The sequence below is a fragment of the Oreochromis aureus genome, linkage group 14 (assembly GCF_013358895.1).
Source record: "Oreochromis aureus strain Israel breed Guangdong linkage group 14, ZZ_aureus, whole genome shotgun sequence".
In the NCBI taxonomy this organism is placed as follows: Eukaryota; Metazoa; Chordata; class Actinopteri; order Cichliformes; family Cichlidae; genus Oreochromis; species Oreochromis aureus.
The window spans coordinates 29645598-29668916 of NC_052955.1; the positions used below are offsets into that span (position 1 = coordinate 29645598).

The 23319-nt window shown below is 40.0% G+C and overlaps 2 protein-coding genes across 10 annotated transcripts in view; both read right to left on the reverse strand.

Moving 5' to 3' along the window:
• Nucleotides 1-3795: 3795 nt before the first annotated feature.
• Nucleotides 3796-23319, reverse strand: part of LOC116336018 (von Willebrand factor A domain-containing protein 5A-like) — a 34957-nt gene continuing 15433 nt past the window's right edge. For 2 of the 5 annotated variants that reach the window (XM_039598115.1, XM_039598113.1), the window contains 17 exons: nucleotides 14537-14712; nucleotides 14368-14456; nucleotides 13299-13443; nucleotides 12722-12801; nucleotides 12456-12570; nucleotides 12175-12333; nucleotides 11988-12091; nucleotides 11052-11272; nucleotides 10653-10694; nucleotides 8505-8540; nucleotides 7817-7849; nucleotides 7009-7038; nucleotides 6226-6246; nucleotides 5849-5875; nucleotides 4859-5013; nucleotides 4364-4487; nucleotides 3797-4273 (listed from right to left, as the gene is read on the reverse strand). In XM_039598115.1, the coding sequence (XP_039454049.1) occupies nucleotides 4194-4273; nucleotides 4364-4487; nucleotides 4859-5013; nucleotides 5849-5875; nucleotides 6226-6246; nucleotides 7009-7038; nucleotides 7817-7849; nucleotides 8505-8540; nucleotides 10653-10694; nucleotides 11052-11272; nucleotides 11988-12091; nucleotides 12175-12333; nucleotides 12456-12570; nucleotides 12722-12801; nucleotides 13299-13443; nucleotides 14368-14456; nucleotides 14537-14712 (1637 nt within the window). In that variant the 3' untranslated portion in view covers nucleotides 3797-4193. Of the gene's footprint in view, nucleotides 4274-4363; nucleotides 4488-4858; nucleotides 5014-5848; nucleotides 5876-6225; nucleotides 6247-7008; nucleotides 7039-7816; nucleotides 7850-8504; nucleotides 8541-10652; nucleotides 10695-11051; nucleotides 11273-11987; nucleotides 12092-12174; nucleotides 12334-12455; nucleotides 12571-12721; nucleotides 12802-12970; nucleotides 13074-13298; nucleotides 13444-14367; nucleotides 14457-14536; nucleotides 14713-23319 lie in introns of those variants that run through there. The other 3 variants (XM_039598114.1, XM_039598116.1, XM_039598117.1) reach the window with 3 other exon arrangements.
• Nucleotides 17484-20896, reverse strand: LOC120432838. Of its 5 annotated transcripts, none has more exons than XM_039598122.1 (3): nucleotides 18162-20896; nucleotides 18000-18063; nucleotides 17484-17718 (listed from the first exon to the last, which is right to left on the reverse strand). In XM_039598122.1, the coding sequence occupies exon 1, from the start codon at nucleotides 20813-20815 to the stop codon at nucleotides 18656-18658; it is 2160 nt and encodes a 719-aa protein (XP_039454056.1). In that variant the 5' UTR covers nucleotides 20816-20896; the 3' UTR covers nucleotides 17484-17718; nucleotides 18000-18063; nucleotides 18162-18655. The 5 variants fall into 5 exon arrangements, with proteins under 5 accessions (XP_039454056.1, XP_039454055.1, XP_039454054.1 ...); XM_039598121.1 differs by having other exon boundaries at nucleotides 18157-20896; XM_039598120.1 differs by having other exon boundaries at nucleotides 17484-18063.

The window sequence follows — 23319 nt, forward strand, 5'->3', positions numbered from 1 at the left end:
TACTCAACATGTTTGTGGGTTTTGTTTTTACAGTAAAAAATACTACTAGGATTGTAAGTTTTTTGTGTGATTTCAGATCAGTAATACTAATGCAGTGTGTCAGTGAAAAAACAACTAAATTCAGTTGAGCTTAAAAGAATGAAGCCAAACAAGGCAAGGGGGAAAAAAATAAAATGAATCAATCTGAGGGTGAAATACAAACGTAAACTCAAAAGGAGTCAAAAGTGGCCGGTTGTATTTCAGACCTCAGTGTTAATGAGGTTAATCCAACAAATCATGAAAAATTAGGTTTCAATTTTTGTTCATGACGGTGCAGATTTCTGACATTTTGTGTAATTTAAGCTGTAACAATGTGATTGTTTTCTAACAAAAAACAGTGTGAAACTTAAGTTAGACTTGTGTTTGTAAATGAACCGCCCCATGTTGTGTAGCTTTCTGGATTTTATACTTATTGGGCTACATATTTATTTATTATACAGGCTATACAGTACATAAAATCAAAACTCACATGTTTTATGTAACTAAAGTGTGTAATTATGTGGGCTACAGACAATAATTAAGTTATAGACTATATTTATATGAAAAATGTGTATACTTACTGCATTTGAATCATTTTAACCATATGTAACCACCTGCATATGTGTTCGGGGGGGGGGGGGGCTTTGATTTTGCCACCCCATTTGATTTCTTTGCCACCCTCATGCAAATTTCTCTAGATCCGCCCCTGCCTGTACACAGAGGGAAAACAACGTTAGGAGGAAGCTCTAGGAAATCACAAGAGATACTCAAAAGGCTAGGCTACACTGACGCTAGGTAGTGTGACGATCCAGCGAAAAATAAATAGGGACAACAAAAATGTCTAATTAGTTAAATATTTTATTGTATACTGTTCTGCTTGTGTGTGTATGTAAGACTGTTTTTTATTTTCATTTTATTGTTTCTGTTTAGTGAATCACAGACTTTTAAATTCTCCTGGTATATATGTTTTAATAATAATGAATAATATTTTAAACTTCTTTACTTAGGTAAATTATTTTGAAGGAACAGTCATTACATGAATACACACAGTAACAATAAACAATAGTATTTTACCTGACATCCTCTGCAATGTGTTCACCAAATCTTTCCTTGATGTGTTTCACGACAGTTTGGTTGTCCCAGGTCTTCTGGAATTCACAAACACTGAGGATGTGCCATGTTTGTGTAACCATAATTTTGAACCTTGTTTGCACACTACTCCCCATGATGGAGTTTGAAGTAGTATTACATCTTTGTTGAAATGGTCATGCTGCTGTGCCATAGCTCTGAAATATAAATATAACTATTAGATACCATAAACAACATCAAGTGATGACTAATAATACTGAGACGCAGGCAGCAGAACACTATCCAACCCCCTACACAGAATGCTTTCATAGACAAAATTGTTGTAGTTAGGCAAACATAAGTGGTTATTTTCATACTGTGTTGTGTTGTATTATATAAAATTATATAGTATCTTCCTTGGTGGGGTGATAATGAGTCTGTTATTAACTAAGATTGGAAACTTTGCCATTATAGAAATATGTTACACTAAGGTATTGCAGTATATAGAAGCCAGACTTACTAAGGCTTTGCGACAGCGAGTAAAAAAAAGAATAAAATAAAATACTGTTGTTATTTAAAAAGACAACGCAGTGACAAGATTGCGTGCAAGAGACGTAGAAATTTTTGCAACTGACCCTGTGACATGTGCATTTCTGGGAGTTCGTTTCTTAATGTACAAAATATTGAATGGGGTAAATCTGCTACACTGATGTGAGGGAAAGAGGGATGTTAAGTGACTATCCAATCCATCCACGCTGGTACCGGTTAATACCTTGCCCAAGGATATTTGGTATGCAGACTGGAGCAGAAAAATTAGTACGTAACCTGCTCTACCTCCTAAGCAACAGCCGTCCCCCCCATCTCCATGAAATTGTATTTATTAAGTGTTTACTGGTGATGTTTTACCTGGTTCTATCTGGAACTGAGTAGACCAAAGGACGTTATCTTTGTACCTATACACACCTAAATCAGCACTGAGATGTAACTTTCATTAAAATACAGCCAGACTAACACCAGAATAAAAACAAAATAAAACAAAGATAAAAGAAAAAAACCATAGAAATATTATATTTAGAAAAAACTTTGAAAGATATTTTTTATTGTTATGCGGGCAATCTGTATATTTTCAGATATTATTCTGACGGGGAATAAAATGGAAAAGACCCACCATGTGGAGACACTACGATCTATGAAGAAGGCTAATTTCGATCAAATATTCTGATGCGTCATCTTAACCTTCATAAAACACGTGGAATAAATGCCTACCTGTTACGACACTGACGTTGGTCCAGCAAATACTTTCCTACTGCTGTTTGTGACGTAAACGCGCTCGTTTCCAAAACAGTCGCAGTAAAAGGTCCAGCCGAAGACAGAGGTGTCCATTTGTGCTCCGCAGACAGCTGTGGAAAAAACACAGTGCTGAGGGCTGAGACAGTCAGGTGGGCGAGGCTTCAGCAGCCACCTGAAGCAAACAAGTGCATCTACCAGCTGCTGCTCACCACTGTGTCTTTAAGAGCCTCTCGTTTATCAGCGCAGTTAATATCAATTAAAGTCAGTGAGCAGAGAGGAAGCAACAGCCGCATAACAGCAACACAGTGCGGTGATAGAAAAAGTCACTGTGCCTTACATGAAGTTTTTCATGTACAAGAAAGGTAAATTTAAGGATGCAAATCCTGAAAGAGGAGCCACTTCATCAAAATCCTCAGAGGCCCACACTTCCTTCCATTTGTCTAACTGATCAAATTAAAGACATGCAGACGCTGAGGCCACAACTGGATCTAGCAGCCAGCATCCAGAAGCTGCAGGGGGCAGAACCTTTGCTATTGTTGAGCACTTGGTAGTGTTGCCCTACAAAGATACCGCATCCTCACTTCATCATGTATGTGCTCTCTTTGGTGCTCACATTGTTTGAAAATGTACATTTGAAAGACACAATTTAAAAAAATATCTATTTATTTTAAAACCAAATGCTTAGTTTTCTATTGAAGTGTTTGTGTTACATTTTCCACTGTGCAGAGTGGAGGAAATTGATGAAGACAAATAAATATGACATCATTTCATCCTTCCCTTTGTATTAATTTTCATGGTCAACCCCCTTATTTCCATGGAAAAAAGAAAATCAAAGTGTTAACACCCACCTAAAATCCCTCTTCCTTTACTTTTTACTGCCTGCTGAGAAACTCAGTTCAGATTAGCACCCATGGTCTCAGCTGTTTTCAGAGCAGGTTGCTATGATTCCTGGCTGTATGGAATATGCAGCATAACTTCTGGTGTCCATACCAAACTGACTGTATACAGGCACTAGGATGATGCAAAGAGTAAAACGGATGATGTAGTAAATCTGCATCTGTGTATTAATCATAAAGTCCAAGGATGTTTTATTGCACACTGTAACCCAACAGTTTATTTCTTGGCTTACACGCTCACACACACACACACACTTAAATTGGCATTAATCTTAACTGACCAACTGTAGCAACTCAGTATTACCACTCACTCAGGCTTACAGCCAGATATACAGATTTTTATCTATCACCCTCGATGAATCACTACTGTATCGTGGTGGGGGACTTTGCAGGGGCAAATAAGTCCTAGGTGAGAGACCAGACAAAGAGCAATTCAGAAGACACTGGCTACAAGACTAAGTGAAGAGTTCACCTCTAAATGCCACCATTTAAAGAGAAAATGAAGTGTTCATTCAGAAAAACACATACTGAAACTCTCCTCTCTTAAAGACTTTAATGCAGAGAACCAAGTTTGTGTTACCAAATCATGTGTTTTATTAGTGTTGAGTCAGCAACATTTGACAGGAGGTTATGTTAGTGAGAATGAAACAAGTCAATCACATCTAGTGGAAGAGAAAGAATGAACACACCTTCTGATTGAGCTTCTACAGTAGCTGTCAGAAAGTATATTTGGAGTATTCAGATAATTCTGCAGACACGTGTTACAGTGTTAAATCCAATGTTAAATACCAATTTGGATTCAAGGAAAATAATGATTTTATAACAATTAAAGGGTCAGACTAAAGACAGCAACACAGTATAGTGTAAGTCAGTATCCTTCTGCTTAACAGTGCTGAAGGTGAGGTCACTTTAAGAAATCCCTCAGAGTCCCAGAGCTTCTTTCTTCACGCTGCAACCCAGCAGGACATTTCCAGCATCCACACACTCTGACACACACGGTGCTAAAAACACAAAACACACAATGATTATAGAAATTGATATGGGGGGAAAAGCTGACTATATCATTTTATTTTCATTGTGATGATTACTACCTTTGTGAGCTTGGAGCCATGAGGCAGCCTTCACAGCCAGAAGCTCCCACTCGTCCTTTGCATCCATCTTGAAACCATGAAGCCAGATCAGAGCCAGGATGGTGGCCCACACTTCACTGCTGGCCTAATTCATCAAGTGAAAGACAATCAGATAAAACAGGAAACATGAAAATCATCATCTTAATTTCTGCAAATAATATAAATGTAACATAAGACAGTGATATACTTTAAGAACTTTTGATGATGAAAATGATTTTTGCTGCTTTGTGGTTACTGGACAATATCAGACTTTAGTGCAGCTCAGTGGTTGCTCATGAGTGTGAGTGTCTGATATACAGATGCTTATGTTCATGCAGCAAGAAGTTAGTTTGACTTCATTTCCATTTGTTTTATGTTGTGTTGTAATTGTAGTTTTCATTCAGATCATGCTATGGAATTTGTTATACAATATCTTACATTTGTGTTACTATTTCAACAGCCAAAGCAACAGCCCACCTTTTCAGGCTTTGACTTTTCCACCTCCTCGTCGGTCTTTCCCAGTGCAGCAGCCAGAGCTGGATCAAGCAGCCAGCAGCCAGACGCCTCCTGCAGGGAGACTAACTGCAGCAAAGGGTCTCTGGGTGGCTGTTCGGGCACAGCAGCTGGAAAATCTAAGATGAAATAAAGACAAAACCTGATTATGGTGCTAGATGAGACAACATAAAGTGTATATGACTAACCAATGCACAAACCATTACACCTGAAACTGTTATAAATAAAGCCTTATTTGATTCATTTGAATATCTGTCAAAAATTTAACTGTCACAGTCTGGCTGAGGCAGACTAGCACGGACACCCGGAGACACGACGTGGACTAGCAGACGACCTGAGAAGGAAAGACTTAAAACACACAGACCAAATACACACAGGAGGACAATGAGGGAAGTGACACATGGGGGAAACAGCTGACACACATGAACATAACGACGTCACAGGGGAAGAGTAAAACTAAACACATTGACCATAGAAACACAAGACCTCTTCAAAATAAAACAGGAAACATAATGGGACGCAGACATGAGAACATGAACATGACAACAAAAGACATGCAGCATGAAACACATCAATAGTGAGGGAAACTTAAGTACAGGGGTAGAAAACACAAATGAATTTAGAAAACCCAGTGAATTTAAACATAAAACATAAACATCAAAATAAACTGAAACTCAAAACGCTGGGTCAAAAGACCCAGGATCATGACAATAACGTTAAATATAATTACCAAAGCCATTCATGTGACAAATTGTGTATTTACAACAGCCTAAAAACGGACAACACCACACACCCCAGCATTAGACTTTGTGAACTGAACAGGCGGAAGTTAGTCGGACTTTAATGAATAACTTTTGAAAGTAATCAACCTGAGGTTTCTGTAAAAATGTTTCCACTGTCTCTTACTGTATTTACACACATCTTTGTTTCTTTTCTGTTTAGTGTTTCACTTACCTTGTGAAGCTTCTGACGAAAAACGTTCTAGATAAAAAAAAAGAGAAGAAATAAAGACATTACAACAAATCTTTATTATTATGAACTTGTTAAAATGTAAAGTTTTTAAAAATGCAACTTTTTACACACTGACTTAGAGCACATTACAAGTGTTTAAAATGAGTGAGTCATTTAAAACTATAATTAAAATCACAAAAAGATACAACTTTGAATATCAATGTTGGAACTGTATCCTCGCCCAGAAATTAAAATTCATGGTTTAAAAAAAACCAAAAAAAAAAAAAAACCAGAGTATGTATACATGTATACATTTGCGTCTGTGTTTTTGAGAATGCATGAAGATAAAGATGTTGTTCTGCCATTTAATTTTTACTTACTTTTATGCAGACGATCACCAACTGTGAAGTAAAAACAAAAAAGAAAGAAAGAAAAGGGAGTCAAGATATTTGATAAGAATTTGTTAAAAAGAACAATTAATGGACTGACTGTTACTAATTTATTTGGATGAAATACAAATACTGAAAATAGTATTTAAAATGTCCGATATCTTCCTCCATTCAGTCTGGTTGTTCCGTTTTCATGTCCTAACTCTTCAGTCATTACACAACTTGTTACTCTCACCTCCCTGACTCGTCTGCCAGTAGTTTCCTCACCACTCCTCGCCTGCATCCTGTTCTCTGATTGGTTGCTGAAGTATTTCTACCAGTTGCTCACCATCCTCGATTTGCACAATTGCCTATTTCCATTGTTTTCTAGTCTTAAGCTTTTTCCTGTTAGTTCTTTTCCTATTACTTGTCCATCCTGTCGGCCACATGTTTGATTTAGCAGTTAAGACGAGATGATTTGAAAACAAAATATAAATGAAGCTACCGGATTCTGATTTTACTGCAGTACCTTACAGCTCATTATAAGTAGTCTTTCAAGTCTATGTGGTGTTCAATAATATTCGGAATATATCAAAATGTTGTAAAAGTTCAACCTTCTTCAGTCACCACTTTAAGATACTCTCTGTTAATATGTTAATAATGGCAAACAAAAAAATACAGACGAAGCATTTTACTTTCAACATTTCAAATGTTCAAAGAGAAATGTGTTTGTTTGTTTACATTTATTTTTAAACATATGTGCTGTTCTGTCATCCAGCTTTTACTTATACTTACCCCACTGACTAAACTTCTGCAAGGTACCAACTGTGAAGTCAAGAGTTAAAAAAAATAAATTAGGGTTAAAACATTTAAGAAGAATTTGCTAAAATAACAACAAAAGTACAGATTTTTAATATTACTGTGGTGATACATAAATACAACACAAATATTACAAACAGTATTTTAGGTTTATCTTAGCAGTTTAGTTTTTACATCCTGCGAGGACCTGTAACTCATTCAGAAATTACATTCTCAAATACATTAAGAAGGCAAGTGGAGATAATGTCCCCAACTAATAAAAGCAAAATAGTTTACATAAAATGTAAAACACAATTTCATTTATTTGGACTTTTGACGTATCATAATCTTATTTGTGTTATTTTATAGCTCTGAAGTCCTGAATGTTGTAAACTGTAGGAAATAGTAAACACAGGCAAATCCTTCTATGAATAAGTGTAATCAAACTTTTGACACATAATGCAAATTTTTCTTCTACTCTCACTTATTGTTGCACACTCGTAGTATACAATAAATAATCTAAAATACTGGATTCTGATATTATGTGGTGCCTCAAAACTCATAAAAAAAATGTAAAATGTAAATCTGTTCAATTAAATTATAAATTTTGCAAAATGTTGTACGAACCTGATTTTCTGTATGTATGTAGCATACATCCTGTCTACCAAGGCAAGTACTGCAGCTACACTACATACAGTATTTAATATATAAAACTTCAAGTTAAAACAGAAATATGTTGGTTTCTGTGCCTTTATTTGCATGGCTGTGTATGTGTGTGTTGATTTGTTATTCAAATTTTACTTACTTATGGGCAATGGAGCACTCTTCTTCTTTATGCCTACAATGAAGTCAAGCCAAAAAAAAGGAAAAAGTCAGATTTTTCTGGTATTTGAAGTATAACAGCACTAAGTTGATGTTATTTTGGTGATATAACACAAAGGCAAATACTACAGTTGGGTTTTAGAGCTTCCTCTTTTCAGTCTGGCTGTTCTGTTTTCATCTCCTAACTCTTGTGTCATTTCAAGACTTTTCCCTTTCACAGTTCTCTCATCTCTAATTGGTCACTGCAGTATTTATACGACTTGCTCATTACACTTTTTTGGGGTCAGATTTGTCAGATTACCAAGTTCTATTGTTCAACAGTATTTCGTTTTCTTCCCCGAGTTTATCTTGATTCCTTGAATCATGTGTTTAGTAGTATATATCATGTTTTGTTTAACTGCCATCCCTTTTAAGGAGTCATACTTTCGGATCCACTGAGCTGACTCTAGTATATTCTGCTCTTCACTATATCAAAAAATTGGTATTCAAAATAAAACAAAAACCTGCAGACTGTTATAATATAACACAGTACACTCTTATGCTTTTCTACTCTTAACATTTTCATTGTGCTGATTTCACTCACAGTCAGGTAGATGTTTAAATCTGAGGGACACAAGCACACCTCCATGCACACACAGTTCCCATCACCTTTCACTCAGCTTTTTACTTACATGCTTTATATGTAACATAGGATTCTGAACAGGAATCTAATGAAATTGTAAGATGAAAAAAGGAGATAGAGTATGAGTTCAGGACAGGTTAGTATCTATAGACATGCATAGATGTATCTTGTACTACCATTAATGTTTTTTACTTTCTAATGCTACTGACATGTGCATTAGAAATGTGCTTTGAACCATCTCTGATGTTGTCCTAATCATGATAATATTCCTTTTATTTATGATCAGTCATCTTTATCTTCAGAGTTGTGGGTGACACTTTTAGTGTTTGCTTTAAAAAAACAAAAACCTCACAGGGTGTTGGAAGATTTCTCTGCACAAGAGGTCCAAGAGGAGCATTGCTTTCAGCTTAATGACGCTTTCATTTACTGCATCGGTTCATTCTAGTTTGTTCGAAGTAGCTCTCAAGTGGATCAAGTACTCTTGCGCTGTTCGGCAAAAATTTGCTGAACCACAACATTAAACCTAGGAAGGAACAAAGTGCAGCCATGTCCTTTAGTGCAGGAGCTTCAGAGATGGCAGTCAGGTGGACTGGGTGAGGACACAAGCCCTTCTTTGAAATGACCTCCGAGGTGCGTCTCCCCGAATGAACTTTTACTGGAATAGATCTGCGGACCAACATCCTTCAGAGGCCTGAGAACAGCCTGTAGGCATTCATTGTGTTCTTCTTTAATGCGTCCATTATTACGCTTTTATTAGGTTCCCCTAGATACACGCAAAGTCTCAAGTTGCCCTTATGTTTTCTTGCCACCACTAGAGGACTCAGCCATTCAGATGTGTCCACTGGTACAATAATGCCTGCTTGGAGCAGATGTTTCAGTTCGGCTGACACCTCTTTGCATATGCTGAGTAGCAGATGCCTCAGTTTTTACTTCATTGTTAACCTGAACTTTGTGAATGAACCCTTTAACACATCCAAGATGGCAGAAGCAGAATCAATGTTGTTCCCCATGCATGTCTGTTTAAACTTTTCCATCTATAATATTAATTTTGAGTGCTTTATATGATCTTTAACTATGTAGAATAATCCTGGCACTTTTTTGTCATCATTTGTCAGCACTCTCTTCTTCATCTGCCTAAATAAATACTGATCCATATGCGATGGGTTATGGTACACATCCATTTTTAAAAGTCCCCCATTACTGATGGTGTGGCAGAGGTGTGGCCTGTGGCTCAGCTGCAGCTGCAGGGGAGGGGTGGGGCAGTGAGCTCAAGGCGGAGGTGCCAGGGAGGCTGGAGGGACAGGTGGTGATGATTGTCCTATGGAGGCTTTTCCTTTTTATAGTGAAGCCGGAGACCAGAGAAGGAGGAGTGTGTGCAGGAAGCCAACTGGAAAGTTGGTGGACGGGGTGCCGAACTGTAAAAACTATATGTGTGCAACTTCAATAAACACTCCTGAAAGTGGTCCCAGTAACAGTGTGTTGGGTCCCAGTCTTTACAGATGGAAATCTCAGTCCAAGTCTAGCCGCCCTAAGATTTGATTTTCAGCCAGGTGTCACCCACACACCTATACCAGTGGCCCAGTGGTGTTCCAGGGCAGAATGACAGACACTTCTTTTACACTTCCTCAATATAAAAATGGGCCGCAGTGGGTGAAAGTGGGGGACCCATGTTTCTTCCTGTAGTAGTGACGCTTGTATGCGAATCCATAATGACATCTTTCACCTTAAAAAAAAATCCAAGGAGTTCTGGATGCGGTGTGGCTGTGGTGTTTAGAGCTGTCTACCAACGGGTTGAAGACCAAAGCCAGAAACTATGAGGCTGAGTTGATTATACAGATAGTGGGTCTTAAAGATACACCTGTTTATGTATCTTCTTTGAACCCTACAGGTTCTACCGGGTATCACCTGCAATATGAGGTCAATGAGCTTTCTGGGATTTCTTTATCTGGATGACTAAGCATGCATCAAGATCTTTTTAATAAAATTCAAAATAATAAAAACCTAATTTAAAAAAAGATTGCTGATTTTTATAAAACACACAACCCTTTTGTGTCTCTCTGCACTTTACATTACCATTGTGGTGATGTCATTCACACTCACCTATATGTACAATATAAATCTATTAAATCTCAGAGACACAAGCATGCCTCCATGCAAAAAATAGTTTCCACTGCCATTCATTCAGGTTTGTACTTACGTGTTCTATATGCTGCGGATGATATAAAGCAATCCATTGCCACTATATAGGATGAAAAAGAGGCGATATCATTGGCAGGCAGATGTGTGTTGTACTTCCATTCAGCTTTTTACTTTCTAACGCTCTGTGGCGAACACAGTAGCCCGTAGGCATCTACTGCCTCATTAACTTGTTCACCAATAAGTTGTGCTTTGGTGTTCCCTGGACTAACTCTGATATTCTCCTCATAGCATCATACTAGTATTCCTTTCGTTGATGCTCAGCTATTTTTAGCTTCAGATGTTGGTGACAGTTTTAGTTTTGCTTTTTAAAAAAATAAACTGGACGGGGTTTCTCATTGTTATTCTGATTCAGTAAAAGGACTAGCTGTTAGAATCCCTGACAATGAAAAAAACTCACAGGCTGTTGGAATATTTCTCTGGACAAGAGGTCCTTGGATCGCCTCTCTGTTGTCTTTGTTGACAGCAATGAAGGCAGTGAAAGAACTGCTCACTCCTGATTGGACACTGAGCTGCACCACCTTCTCCTTCATTCCTCCATGTTGCTCTTCTCTGTTTTCTCTCTCCTCCATCTCCAGGGAACGAATCAGAGTCCGAGCACCCAACCTGTGGACTGTTAGTCTGCAGATAAGAAGGAAAACACACAGAATTCTAATGCTTGTCATTGTGAATACCATATTATTATAGTATATTAGTTTACCAGTAATTTTAATTTGCTTTTAACACCAATGTGTCCTCTTCAGGGTCACACAGTGATGAACATGTAAAAAGGCAGCTGATGCAGTCAAAGCAGTCCCTCAGTTGCAGTTTAGAGTCCGGACTGGAATCTTTCTTTTTGGCTGATTAATAAGTGGGAACCAAGTGAATCGTACAGCGATCTGATAAAAAAAACGATTAGCTTCTCTGATAGTGCCGTATGTTTACATTTGTTCTCATCTTGTCGGATACTGGAAGTTATTAATTGACTCAGTCAAAGGACATTTACTAAAATCTCCCCAAAAAACAGTGGTTCCATTGGAGCATATGCTAGAACATCTATAACCATAAAGATATCTTGAAAAAGTTCAGAGTAAATATTTCAAGCCTTTTTTGCTTTAGCTCATGAAAATCAGAAAACCAGTAGTTTGTGACACTGAACTCTCGCCTCCAGCCACGCACCAACTACAGGAGGAGAGAGGTTAATCAGCAGAGCTGTGCTGTTCTTCACAGGTGGCACTGCACCTGAAACCATTCTGCTCCACCTCTCCATCCTACCAACCACACACTGTGCTGCAATTAGTTTCAATTCATGGTCATGACCCACAGAGCACTGTGCTCTACATTAAACATGTTTTACCCAGTGTCCTCTGCAGGTCTGAGACTGAAGTGCAGCTGGTTCTCAGAGCGATGACCTGCCAGGCTGTACTTCAGCATCACACAGCCCTCTGCTGCCTCTGAGCTCTGACACAGAATTACAGTGTTAGAAGTCACGTTAATTACTGTCATCAAATACCTAAACAGCAACATGAGGCTGCTGCTCCTACCTGTCCAGTGAGCTGGGCATAAATCAGTGACCTCTGACCCTGGAAAAGTGCTGTGATTGGTGCAGAGAGGACAGTGACAGACACTTCCTTTGGTAAATCCCATGTGACTGAGATGTTGACCACAGCCGGCTGCAGAGCAAATCGCAGCGACTGCATCACCTGACAACAACAAGAATTAGAAAAAAATTATTCATTTTTGTTTTTTTGAAATTATGTCTTCTGTCCAAATATCAACACCATGTTGCCTTTTTAATAATTATTATTATGACTTAATGTCTTACTTTTGGTTGCATCCTGTCAGTCCCCGTGATGAACTGAGCGTGACCTCCTCCTTCCTTGGCCATCCCATTGATGAGAGCAGAGCTGGCCCCTTCCCCAATCCCAAAAGAGAAACACCTGCAATACAACAGTTTTCGTTGTGTACATGGACATTCTGGAAACTGTGTAGATATAGTTGTGTTTTTTTTGGTTTGTGAGAATACAACAGCTGTTTTTAAAACACCAGGCTTGGTACGCAGCACATGTCATCATCATTTTGCTGTTTCACCTGTGGGAGCCTGAGTTCTTCTTCACCAGATCGATCACTTCTTTGGTGTTCTCCACCTCTCCATCAGTAAAGACAAACAGCTAGAGAGGAGAGTTTACAGACAAGGTCAAATTACACAAGCTGAAAGTAACACATATACACCAATCAGACATAACATTATGACCACCTGCCTAATATTGTGCTGGTCCCTCTTTTTTCTACCAAAATAGCCCTGACCCATCAAGGCATTGAGTCCACTAGATCCCTGAAGGTGACGTGATATCTTTAAGATCCTTTAAGTCCTGTAAGTTGGGAGGTCGCGCCTCTGTGGATCGGACTTGTTTGTCCCACAAATGCTCAATTGGATTGAGATCTGTCAAATTTGGAGACCATATTTTAACCATATTTGCTTTGTGGCAGACCAGGAACACCCAACAATGGTTGCAAATATCATGGTGAATACATAATCAGTGTTATTTAATTTACCTATCAGTTTATTAATATAAACTCACAAACTCTCTGTGTGTGTGTGTGTGTGTGTGTGTGTGTGTGTGTGTGTGTGTGTGTGTGTGTGTGTGTGTGTGTGTGTGTGTGTTACCTGTCTAGGCTGATTTTGAATGCAGGGCTGGCTGTAAATATGTTTGAGGGGCTCCAGGATCTCCGTTCCTCCAAGATCAGCCTTCATCTCCTCAACTTTCTTCAGAGCCTCCTCCATGGTCTTCTGGCTGTACTCCACACTCTTACTGCCATGAGATACACATAAGTGTCACAGTACTGGCTCTCTGACCCAGTGTTTGTGTTTCAGTTCTTGGTTTAATATTCTTTTATTGTTATTCCTGGTTTTGGTTATCTTTCGTTTGTGCTTAGTGATCTTAGTTCTTCCTCCCTTTGTATGTTTCTTGGTCTGTGTTTAGTCTCTGCCCCCATGTTTTCTCTGTGCCTGTCCTAGTCCCCAGTCGCATGTCTAATCACCCTTGTCTCCTTGTTCCCTCTGTTACCGAGTCAGTCATCTCTGTGTGAAGCCCGTGTCTCTGAGTCTGTGTCTTTGCTTATGTGCCGTGTTACCTCTTTCCTGCCGTGTTTAGTCTGTGTCCTATGTCAGTGTATCCTGCTTTGCTTCCTGTGTCTTGTTATGTCGGATTAGCCCCACCTGTGCTTCTCTCTTGTTTTCCCGTTCCCTCGTTACTCCCCGGTGTATATAAGCCGTATTTTTCTCTGTTAGTTGTCGTTTCCTCCGCATTAGCTGTGTGTCATGTTTGTTATGTCATGCACTCCCAGTTTAGGTCATTCTTCCTAGTCTGAGTTTTTGTTTTGTTTCTAGTGCTTATATATTGTGTTTCTCAGTTTGCTTTTGCCTGTAAGTTAAATACTCCATCTTAGAGTCCTGTGTTTGGGTCCAACCACTACCTGCCACACAGCAAGCCTTGACAATAAGTGATTGATGGCTGTTTAGCACTGCCAAATTCTACACTGTAATTTAATGAGTTTCACTCATGCGCTTTCAAAACTGCCTTTTAGAACCATAACATAACAGCAGCTCACCTAAATGAGCTGTAAGTATTCTAGAAATGAATTATCTGGTGTAACTAGGGCAGATATCTTATTACACACTTACACACAAATGGCATCATTGACTGAAGCACAGTTTTATGGACTGAGTCACTCACGAGAAGATGTGTTCATAACTAGACCCAAAACTGTAAATGTTGAAATAGCAGCCCATTGGTAAGCTCTTCAACAGGAGCAGCAGAGTATCCTTCAGGGAAGAGGGAGAAGATGATGAGGCCACTGTGTCAGAGGAAAGGTTTTATAACTCTAACACCACATCATAAATACCCTGGCACTGCTGATCCGAGATTCCCCCTGCTCACTGTTATTGGTAGCACAGTCCATACTTCCAGATCGATCCACTAAGAACACAAACTCTCCACATGAAGCAGTTGAAGACATCACAGACTGGGGGAACTCAGGGTACAGACTCACCATCACCACTGGATCACCCATCAGAGAGCCTGAAAAACACGAAAAGGACAGAAAAATGTCAAGTTTACAATTTTTAATATATTCCACTGTTGGGGTACCTGACAGTGTTTTCAGTATTGTACCTTTATTTTGTGTTCTCATCTTGGTTTACGACTGTGGGGGTTTTGGTTTCTGTTTTACATTTCTATTCCTCCAGTTTATCTTGGTTTGTGATTTTGTAGTCTTAAGCTTTGGTTCCAGACTCCCTCTGTTCTGTGTCCAGTCTGTGTCTGCCCCGGTCCCACATCTATGTGTTCCCTCTGTTGCAGTCCCAGATTGTGAGTCTGTGTCTGTAAGTTCAGTCAGGGTTTCCTGTTTTACTTTGAAGGTCCGTGTCTTATGTTAATGTGTCTTGTTTTGCTTCCTGTGTCTTGTTAGGCCTGATTTGTCCCAGCTGTGTCTCTCCCTCCTGTCTTCCATTCCCTGATTGCCCCCTCTGCGGGGGGGGTTGAGGGTGAAATGAGAATGCAGTCATCTTTGGTGACATTATTTTTGACTTTCTCTAATTCACACAAGGTCAAAATTATGCGAACAGGCTCAGATATGACCAGTTTAACCCTCTGGGCTTGTTCAAAATCACTACCCTTTCAGCTTGTTCGTGGCCAAAAGATTAACCAACAGATTAGGTCTGTAATTTTTATTATTTTTATGTTTTTTTTGCCATTTATTCTGCATAAAGCTTTTAACTAACTTCAGTTCTTTTCATAAATATAAAATAGTTATTACTTTTTAAATTTTTAACCCTTTAAACACCAGTTTGTTTGTCCATTGCACTAGCTGTAAGACAACCTCAAATCTCGCAATTTTATATAATTGCATTGCTACTGAAATTTCTTGTATTATTAATAGTAGAGTCTGGGGCATGTAATTGATTCACATCAACATTGATTATAATGCATTGTTATTTTTGTGCAGGGAGAGCAAAAACATAAAAACTCCCTCTCAGCTTGTTCGTGGCCAAAAATGGCCATCCCTTGTTTACGTTTACAAAATGCTATAAAATTCATATATATTAAGAAAAAATTCCACTTTTTTTGACTTGATTTTTTTGATTAGCATCAGTGCTGTTCATCAAGACCAAAATTTCAATCAAATCCAGAATTTTAACCCTTTAAATACCAGTTAAATCACATAATTTTAATGATTTACGTAGGGATAAAAGCATAAAATCCCCCTTTTTTTCTAAATAATACATGCAAACTGATTTATTTTCTAACCATGATGGAGGTTAGATGCGTAGCAATAATTAAAAGTATCAATGAGTTTTATGCATCTTTGTTTTTTTGCGCAGTGACAGAAAAACAAAAAAACTCCCTCTCAGCTTGTTCGTGGCCAAAAATGGTGTTAAAATCCGGGTTCAATTTATTGAGGGAGAGCACAAAAAACAACAACTGGTCCAGAAGAGTCGGTCAAACAATGATTTTAATGAACACACGCGCGTGGGAGATGTACGCTGCAACATCAGCTGTAAATCTCAAAATGGTGGAGCATTGCTCAAACTCTCATAGCCTAGTGGCCCCCACCTAGTCATAAAAGCCTAAACATTCACATTCTTTCTCTCACACGGCGCCTAAGTTATGACCTTGGCTCCCTGTTTATCTGCTCCTCCTGAGATGGGGCACAAAACCTCTCCGGTATGTTCTGTTCTCTTCTAATCAGACGAATAAGGCCGTGACTCTCTAAACACAATATTTCTTCTAACTCAGCAGTATAATGCATCATAAAACAATATCATTCATTCACAATAAATCAGCAGTCCAATGTAATACAAATCAGTTTAACAAATGTAATAGTTATCACCTTCTTCTAATTCAGGAGAATAATGCAAACTAAACCTACATAATATTTTCACCATCTTTAATTAGGGGTATAACATGGGATAAGGTAATATTATAATCCCACAATGGCCACCCCCTGTTTACGTTTACAAAATGCTATAAAATTAATATATATTAAAACATTTTTCTACTTTCATTGACTTGATTTTTTAAATTAGCGCCAGTCCTAGTCATGAAAACCAAAATATAATTCAAATTCAGATATTATACCCTTTGAATACCAGTCAGATTATGTATTATTATATTAAAAATAGTAATAAAGTATAGAAATAGTAATAAAGTTCACATTTTTTAGCATATGAATGATGAAACCTAATATTTCTTTTTATCATCATTGCAGGTCAGTAACAGTAACAGTAACAATGATTTATTTTTACTTTTTTTTTTAGGGGGGCGGGGTGTGTGTGTGTGTGTGTGTGTGTGAATGAATGGTGTAACACAGTAAGAGGAATTGTTGAAAAGAATATATAAATGGGCCAATAGGTTCGACTATAGGAGCACAGGGGTGTGTTTAAATGAGACACAGAGACAAGAATGTAACTCAAAAGAACCAGCCAACTTTAGTGAAATAAACCATAAGGTTGACAAGCACAGGTTAAAGACACTTTACAATGGTAGAAAGGAAACTTACAAAAAATGAAAGAAAAGTAAAACACATAAACTACTAAAACAATGACTTGGCCAAGTGTTACTTTTGTTTTTCAATGTTCGGGTTTCAATGCTCGGGTTTCAATGTTCGGGTTTCAATGTTCGGGTGCACCCTAGTAATCTGACTCCTTAATTCTTATAGAAACAGATTACACAAATCCAATGTACATTCAAATGAAAATCTCACACTCTTTTCACATGTGGAGAATGTTCTACACAACAGCTTATTATTTAAAGTCCCAAATAAAAAATGTCCAAGGGTAAAGTCCAAAAATTCCCAGGGTGTGAAAGAAAATAGGGGTGAGAGAATGTCAGTCAGTGGTCTTATGTATAACCAGCTGTATGTGAAAGCGTGAGTGATACAGTCCTACCACACCGCAAGGTGCAGCAGATCATCAAGAGGAAAAGAAGCGAATCTCAGTCTCTCTAAGTCCAGGTGGGAAGGCTCGCCATCTATTTCACCGGAGGAATCCACCTCAGGAACAATTCAGCATACAAAAAAAACCTGACCTGTCAACAGACAGGGTCAGAAGAGCAATTCAAATATTAATTATGCTGTTCTAGCTATAATTCACAACTTAGAATTTTGTTGACGTCATGTCCGACATCAATTTGCAATTAAAATACTCAAATTTGCAAAAATAAAACATCTCTCTTACACAAACTATGCATTACACCAAGTAAAGTCAGTGCATATGTGACAACTATTAAACAATTCAGATAAATTCAGTTTCTCAACGATAAAATGTGAAACAGACGTGAACTAACTGAGACATACAACATGCGCTCACCGATCTCAGTGCATCACGGCCGAAGACCATGGTATGGTGTCTCTCGGTCGGAAAATACGGGGCTCTAAATAACGTAACAGGACATGTTGTTTTTTCTCTTTCATAACAGTAATACGACGTGAAGGAAAATAAACATAAATTGCGCTTCAAGTGTTACCTTACTTCTGGAAGCAGATTAAGATGAACTTTCAGGCAGTTGATAGCAACCAGAGCTAACAAAGGCTAACAGTTTAGCTCCACGCGGTACTTTCTAAAGTCGCCAGAAAAATGCAGCATTCGCCTGTTTACTCACTGTGGCTACTTTTAACATGAACGGTAGCTGATAACCAGCGAACTTATGTGCAGCACAGTTGGTTGCAACTTATATCTAATACTTTTTCCAGCTCAAAAGCTTCAGTCTCTCTTTTCTCCTGCCAGCACGCGACTACCTCCACACATAGCAGCGAACACAGAGCAGGTGGGTGGGACATACAGCGGCAGGCTGCTTTCCCATTGGCCAAAGCATACTGGGACCTGTGCATTTCGATTGGTTGGGCAGGCTGTCCATCTCTCCTCATATCTATCACTCCTTAAAGTGGTACCCTAATTTTATGTGGGTTACACCCTCCCCTCTTGATGGTATGCCCGTCCCTGGGCATCTGCAATGTGGCACTGAGTTACACTGCTTTGACCTTTCCAACATAATTGCTAGTTGGATCCTCAAATCCATTTAAAGAGCTAGTCAATGCCTCACTAAGGCCTTGGAAAAGAGAATTCACCACCGTTATCAGGGGATTCCCAAGTTTTACATAATGCAATCTCTTGGGCTTTGCATGCATTCTGTTAGAACGACGAAGAGGAAGAGATGGCTCATCATCTTGAAATCCGTTATTTTGGATCATCACAGGTTCAGGCTGTTCAGTAACAGGTCTGTTCACATCACTCAATCCTTCATCACATGCTGCATCAGAGCTTGCCTCATCATCTGGAGGTGCTTCCTCAGACTGCTGCAATTCTGAACTTTGAGGAAGTCCTTTGGCTGAGTCAAGCCCAGGCAATATGTTTGATTCAGGTGAGTTGTCACATTCAGGTGAGTTGTCATGTTCAGGTACATCCTGAATCACTCCTTCACCTTCCTCTACTACAAGGGATTCAGTGGCAGGAGGATCAGGTGGAAGTGGAACTGTAGGCACCTCTGGTTCTGCTGATAGTCTGACCACACAAGGAGGTTGACTCAACTTGTGAGTTTCATGAACTGGGACATATACGTCGGGCTTTGATGTAATGAGAGGGCGAAACGTCCAATCAGGTACATCGTCCAGATCAGAGGGAATTTCATCTTCGCTCTCAACAACGGAACACTGCCTTGTTCTGGGTCTCCTGTTTGGATGGGTTTTGACTGTCTCGGGTTCTGCAGCTGCTGACAGAAATCCACATGGGAGAAGCAAGTCACGATGTAGAGTCCGCACAGGTCCATCTTTACCCTCAGGTTTAACTGTGTAGACCGGCATTTCTCCAGCTCGCTTTAGGACAATGTAAACATCCTCTTCCCACTTATCTGCCAGCTTATGTTTTCCACGGAGCTTCACATTTCGTACAAGAACTCTGTCTCCAGTCTGCAATGTTGATTCAACAACTCGTCGGTCAAATCTGGCTTTGTTGCGACCTGCATTCTTTTGTGCATTACTGGTGGCAATCCGATAACTTTCTTCCAAACGAGATTTTAGATTACCGACGTACTGGGAATGAGTCTGCTTAGTAGCATTAGTGGGCAACCTAAAGATAAGGTCGATGGGCAGTCTTGGTTGCCTCCCAAACATCAATTCATAGGGGGAAAATCCAGTCACGTCACTCTTCGTACAATTATAAGCATGTACCAGAGGTTTGACGAAGTCTCTCCAGTGGAGTTTATCTGACCGATCCAGTGTCCCAAGCATCTGGAGAAGAGTGCGGTTGAATCTCTCAACCGGATTCCCTCTAGGGTGGTAAGGGGTTGTACGCACTTTCTTCATGCCAGTAAGTTCACAGAGTTCCTTAATGGTCTTTGATTCAAAGTCAGGACCCTGATCACTAAGAAGCTTTTCGGGAAAACCATAATGGACAATGAAGTTGTCCCAGAGACACTTTGCTACAGTCCGTGCTCGTTGATTTGGAGTTGGCACTGCTACTGCATACTTTGTAAAATGGTCAGTTATGACCAATACATCTTTTGTGTTTGAGCGATCTGGCTCTATTGATAAAAAGTCCATGCACACTAGTTCGAGAGGTCTGCAGGTCTTAATGTTTATCAATGGAGCAGCTTTCTCTGGAGGCGTTTTTCGACGGATACATCGCTCACAAGATTTGACCATTTTTTCTATGGTCATGTGCATTTTCGGCCAATAAAATCTGGCCCTTGCCAAGTCTACTGTTCGTTCGACTCCAAGATGGCCCATATCATGATGAAGGCTTGTAAGTGCTGTGGCTCTTAGCTCCTCAGGGAGCACAAGCTGATATGAGGTGTTGGGACCATCTTGCCGTTTACGATAAAGCACTCCATTCTGCATCTCAAACCGATTTAACTCCCTAAGTAACAGGGGAAGTTCGGGTAGCTCTAACCTAAGGCTGGGAGGGGGAGTTTCGCCAGTCTCCAAGAGTACAATCACTGCATTAATAGCAGGGTCCAATGTCTGCTTTTGCCTCAACTCCTCCTCAGAAATTGAGTGGACAATGGGAAGCCCATCCACCTGCTCCTGTTGGAAGCAGTCGGGAATAGCTGTGGACTGGTGAGTGAGGGATTCAACTAAGGTCAACCCAGAAGTGGTAGATTCAACATTTGCTACGGCTGAGGTGACCATATGGCGTTCACAAATGGCCTGAATTACATCCGAGGGAACAGTCTCTGGACTGTCAGGGTTGCTCAGATGGTACAGTGTGAACTGCCGGATTCTCTCACTCCTTCTTAGATGCATAATCATCCTCTGGTGGACTGTGAGGACGGCGCGAGCGCATCAGCATCCAGATTTTGTTTTCCCGCTCTGTACTGAAGACTAAATGAATAGGTGGAAAGACTGGACAACCACCTATACCCTGTTGCATCAAGCTTTGCAGAGGTCAAAATGTACGTAAGAGGGTTGCTGTCAGTCACTACTACAAAGTCTGTACCATATAGGTAGTCAGAGAATTTTTCCGTGACTGCCCACTTAAGGGCCAAGAACTCCAGCTTATGGGCTGGGTACTTCCTCTCACTCTTTGAAAGACCACGACTTGCAAAAGCTATGACCCTGGGCTGTCCATCTTGTACCTGGTACAATGCAGCACCAAGGCCAATGGTACTGGCGTCCGTATGTAAAACATATGGAAGCTGGGGGTCTGCAAATCCCAAGATTGGAGCTGAGGTTAGCTTTGCTATTATTTGGTCAAAGGCTTCCTGACATTGAGGTGTCCAACGCTGACCAAAGGGTTCCTTTGGGTTGTGATACTCTGAATTTGTGTTTGTCCTTGGCTTGTTGTTCCGCTTCCTCATTGGTGGATAGCCTGAGGTTAGTTTGTTAAGTGGTCTGACAATGACAGAGTACCCCTGAATAAACCTTCGGTAATATCCAGCAAATCCTAAAAAGGACTGAAGTTCCTTAAGATTTGTGGGGATCGGCCAGGTCTTTAAGGCCTCAACTTTGTCAGGGTCAGTCTCTACCCCTCTTGCGGAAACAATGTGACCAAGGTATTTTACCGAGGTCTGAAAGAATTTGCACTTTTCTGGTGCCAGTTTCAAGCCATATGACATCAGTCGTTGCAGGACACACTTCAAGCGCTGTTCATGTTCCTCCAGGGATGATGAGAAGACAATCAGGTCATCAATGAACACCAGGACCTCTTTGAGATTCATATCTCCCACACACTTCTCCATCAATCTCTGGAACGTCGAAGGCGCATTTGTGATTCCCTGGGGCATCCTATTAAATTCCCAAAATCCAAGTGGGCAAACAAATGCGGTCTTATGCTTGTCTGCTTCTTCCATCTCGACCTGGTAGTATCCAGACTTAAGGTCTAGAACCGAAAACCACTTAGAACCCGCAAGAGCGCTGAATGCATCTTCCAATTTTGGAAGGGCATAGGCATCTTTGATGGTCTGCAGGTTCAGCTTTCTGTAGTCCACACACAGACGAACAGAACCATTCTTTTTGCGAACGACAACAATGGGGGAAGCAAATGGAGACTCAGATTCTCGTATGACACCAGAATCAAGGAGTTCCTGTAGATGTTGTCTCACAGCATCCACATCATTGGGATGTATGGGACGCGCTCTTTGTTTAAAGGGTGTCTCATCACTGAGTTTGATATGGTGTTTGACTTTGTCAGTGTGCCCAAAGTCCAATTCGTTTTGAGAGAAGACATTTGGCATGTCGTTTAACATGTTTGTAATTCGCTCCTTCCATTCAGTGGGTAAGGGCGAATCTCCAAAATCAAAGCTCAGTTCTGAGGAAGACTTAGCTTGAAATTTAGAGCAGTCTGGTTCTCTGACAGTTTGCTCTTTGTGTAGCACTTGCACTATGGCATTAACATCTGCCACAGGTGTTTTGGGGGGTATGACAATGTCATGGTTGGTTTCATTTCTCACTACAACAGGGAGAAGACACTGACGTTTGCGTGGTAAAGTGACTGCAATTGCTGAAACTAGCAAGCCATTTGGTAGTGAAGAAGCTGAAGGATGTTCAAGGACAACATCCCTTTGCATGTTCACAGGATTTACATTGACAGAGGCCTCCAGGACAACTGTCTGCCCTGCAAGAACGACTGCAGGCATCTTACCTGTTAGTTTTGCACAACCAAGGCTACCAGAGTTAAAGTTTCTTTGTCGTATCTCAAGTATTTTGAGAACTGCTTGATACCCATTAAACAAAGGCTGAAAGGGTGAAAGCTTCTGGTAATCAGCATAGAGGACATCAAGGGTGTTTGTGCCTATGAGAACCTGCTCATGGGCTGTAGAGCGGAGATGGGGAATAACCAAGGCCAGAGTGTGCACATCAATATCAGAGCCTACAAACTCTTTAGGAAAGGTGATGGTAAGCTCAACATATCCTAAGTAGGGGACAGACTGGCCATTGGCACCCTCCACTTCAAGCAGCTCATTTAAGGGATGAATGGTCAGATCTGCAAGATGTTCTTCATAGAAAGACTGGGGTACAGTTGTGACTTGTGAACCCGTGTCCAAAAGACAGTTTGTATCTCTTCCTGCAACAGTTACTTGAGCTGTGGTCTTAGTTCCTACAAGGCCATGTGGAAATTTTGATCTTTCCACTTTAATGTTTTTAATGGCAGATTTCAGGATTTTGGGACTGACACCGTGAGACTCCACTCCCAT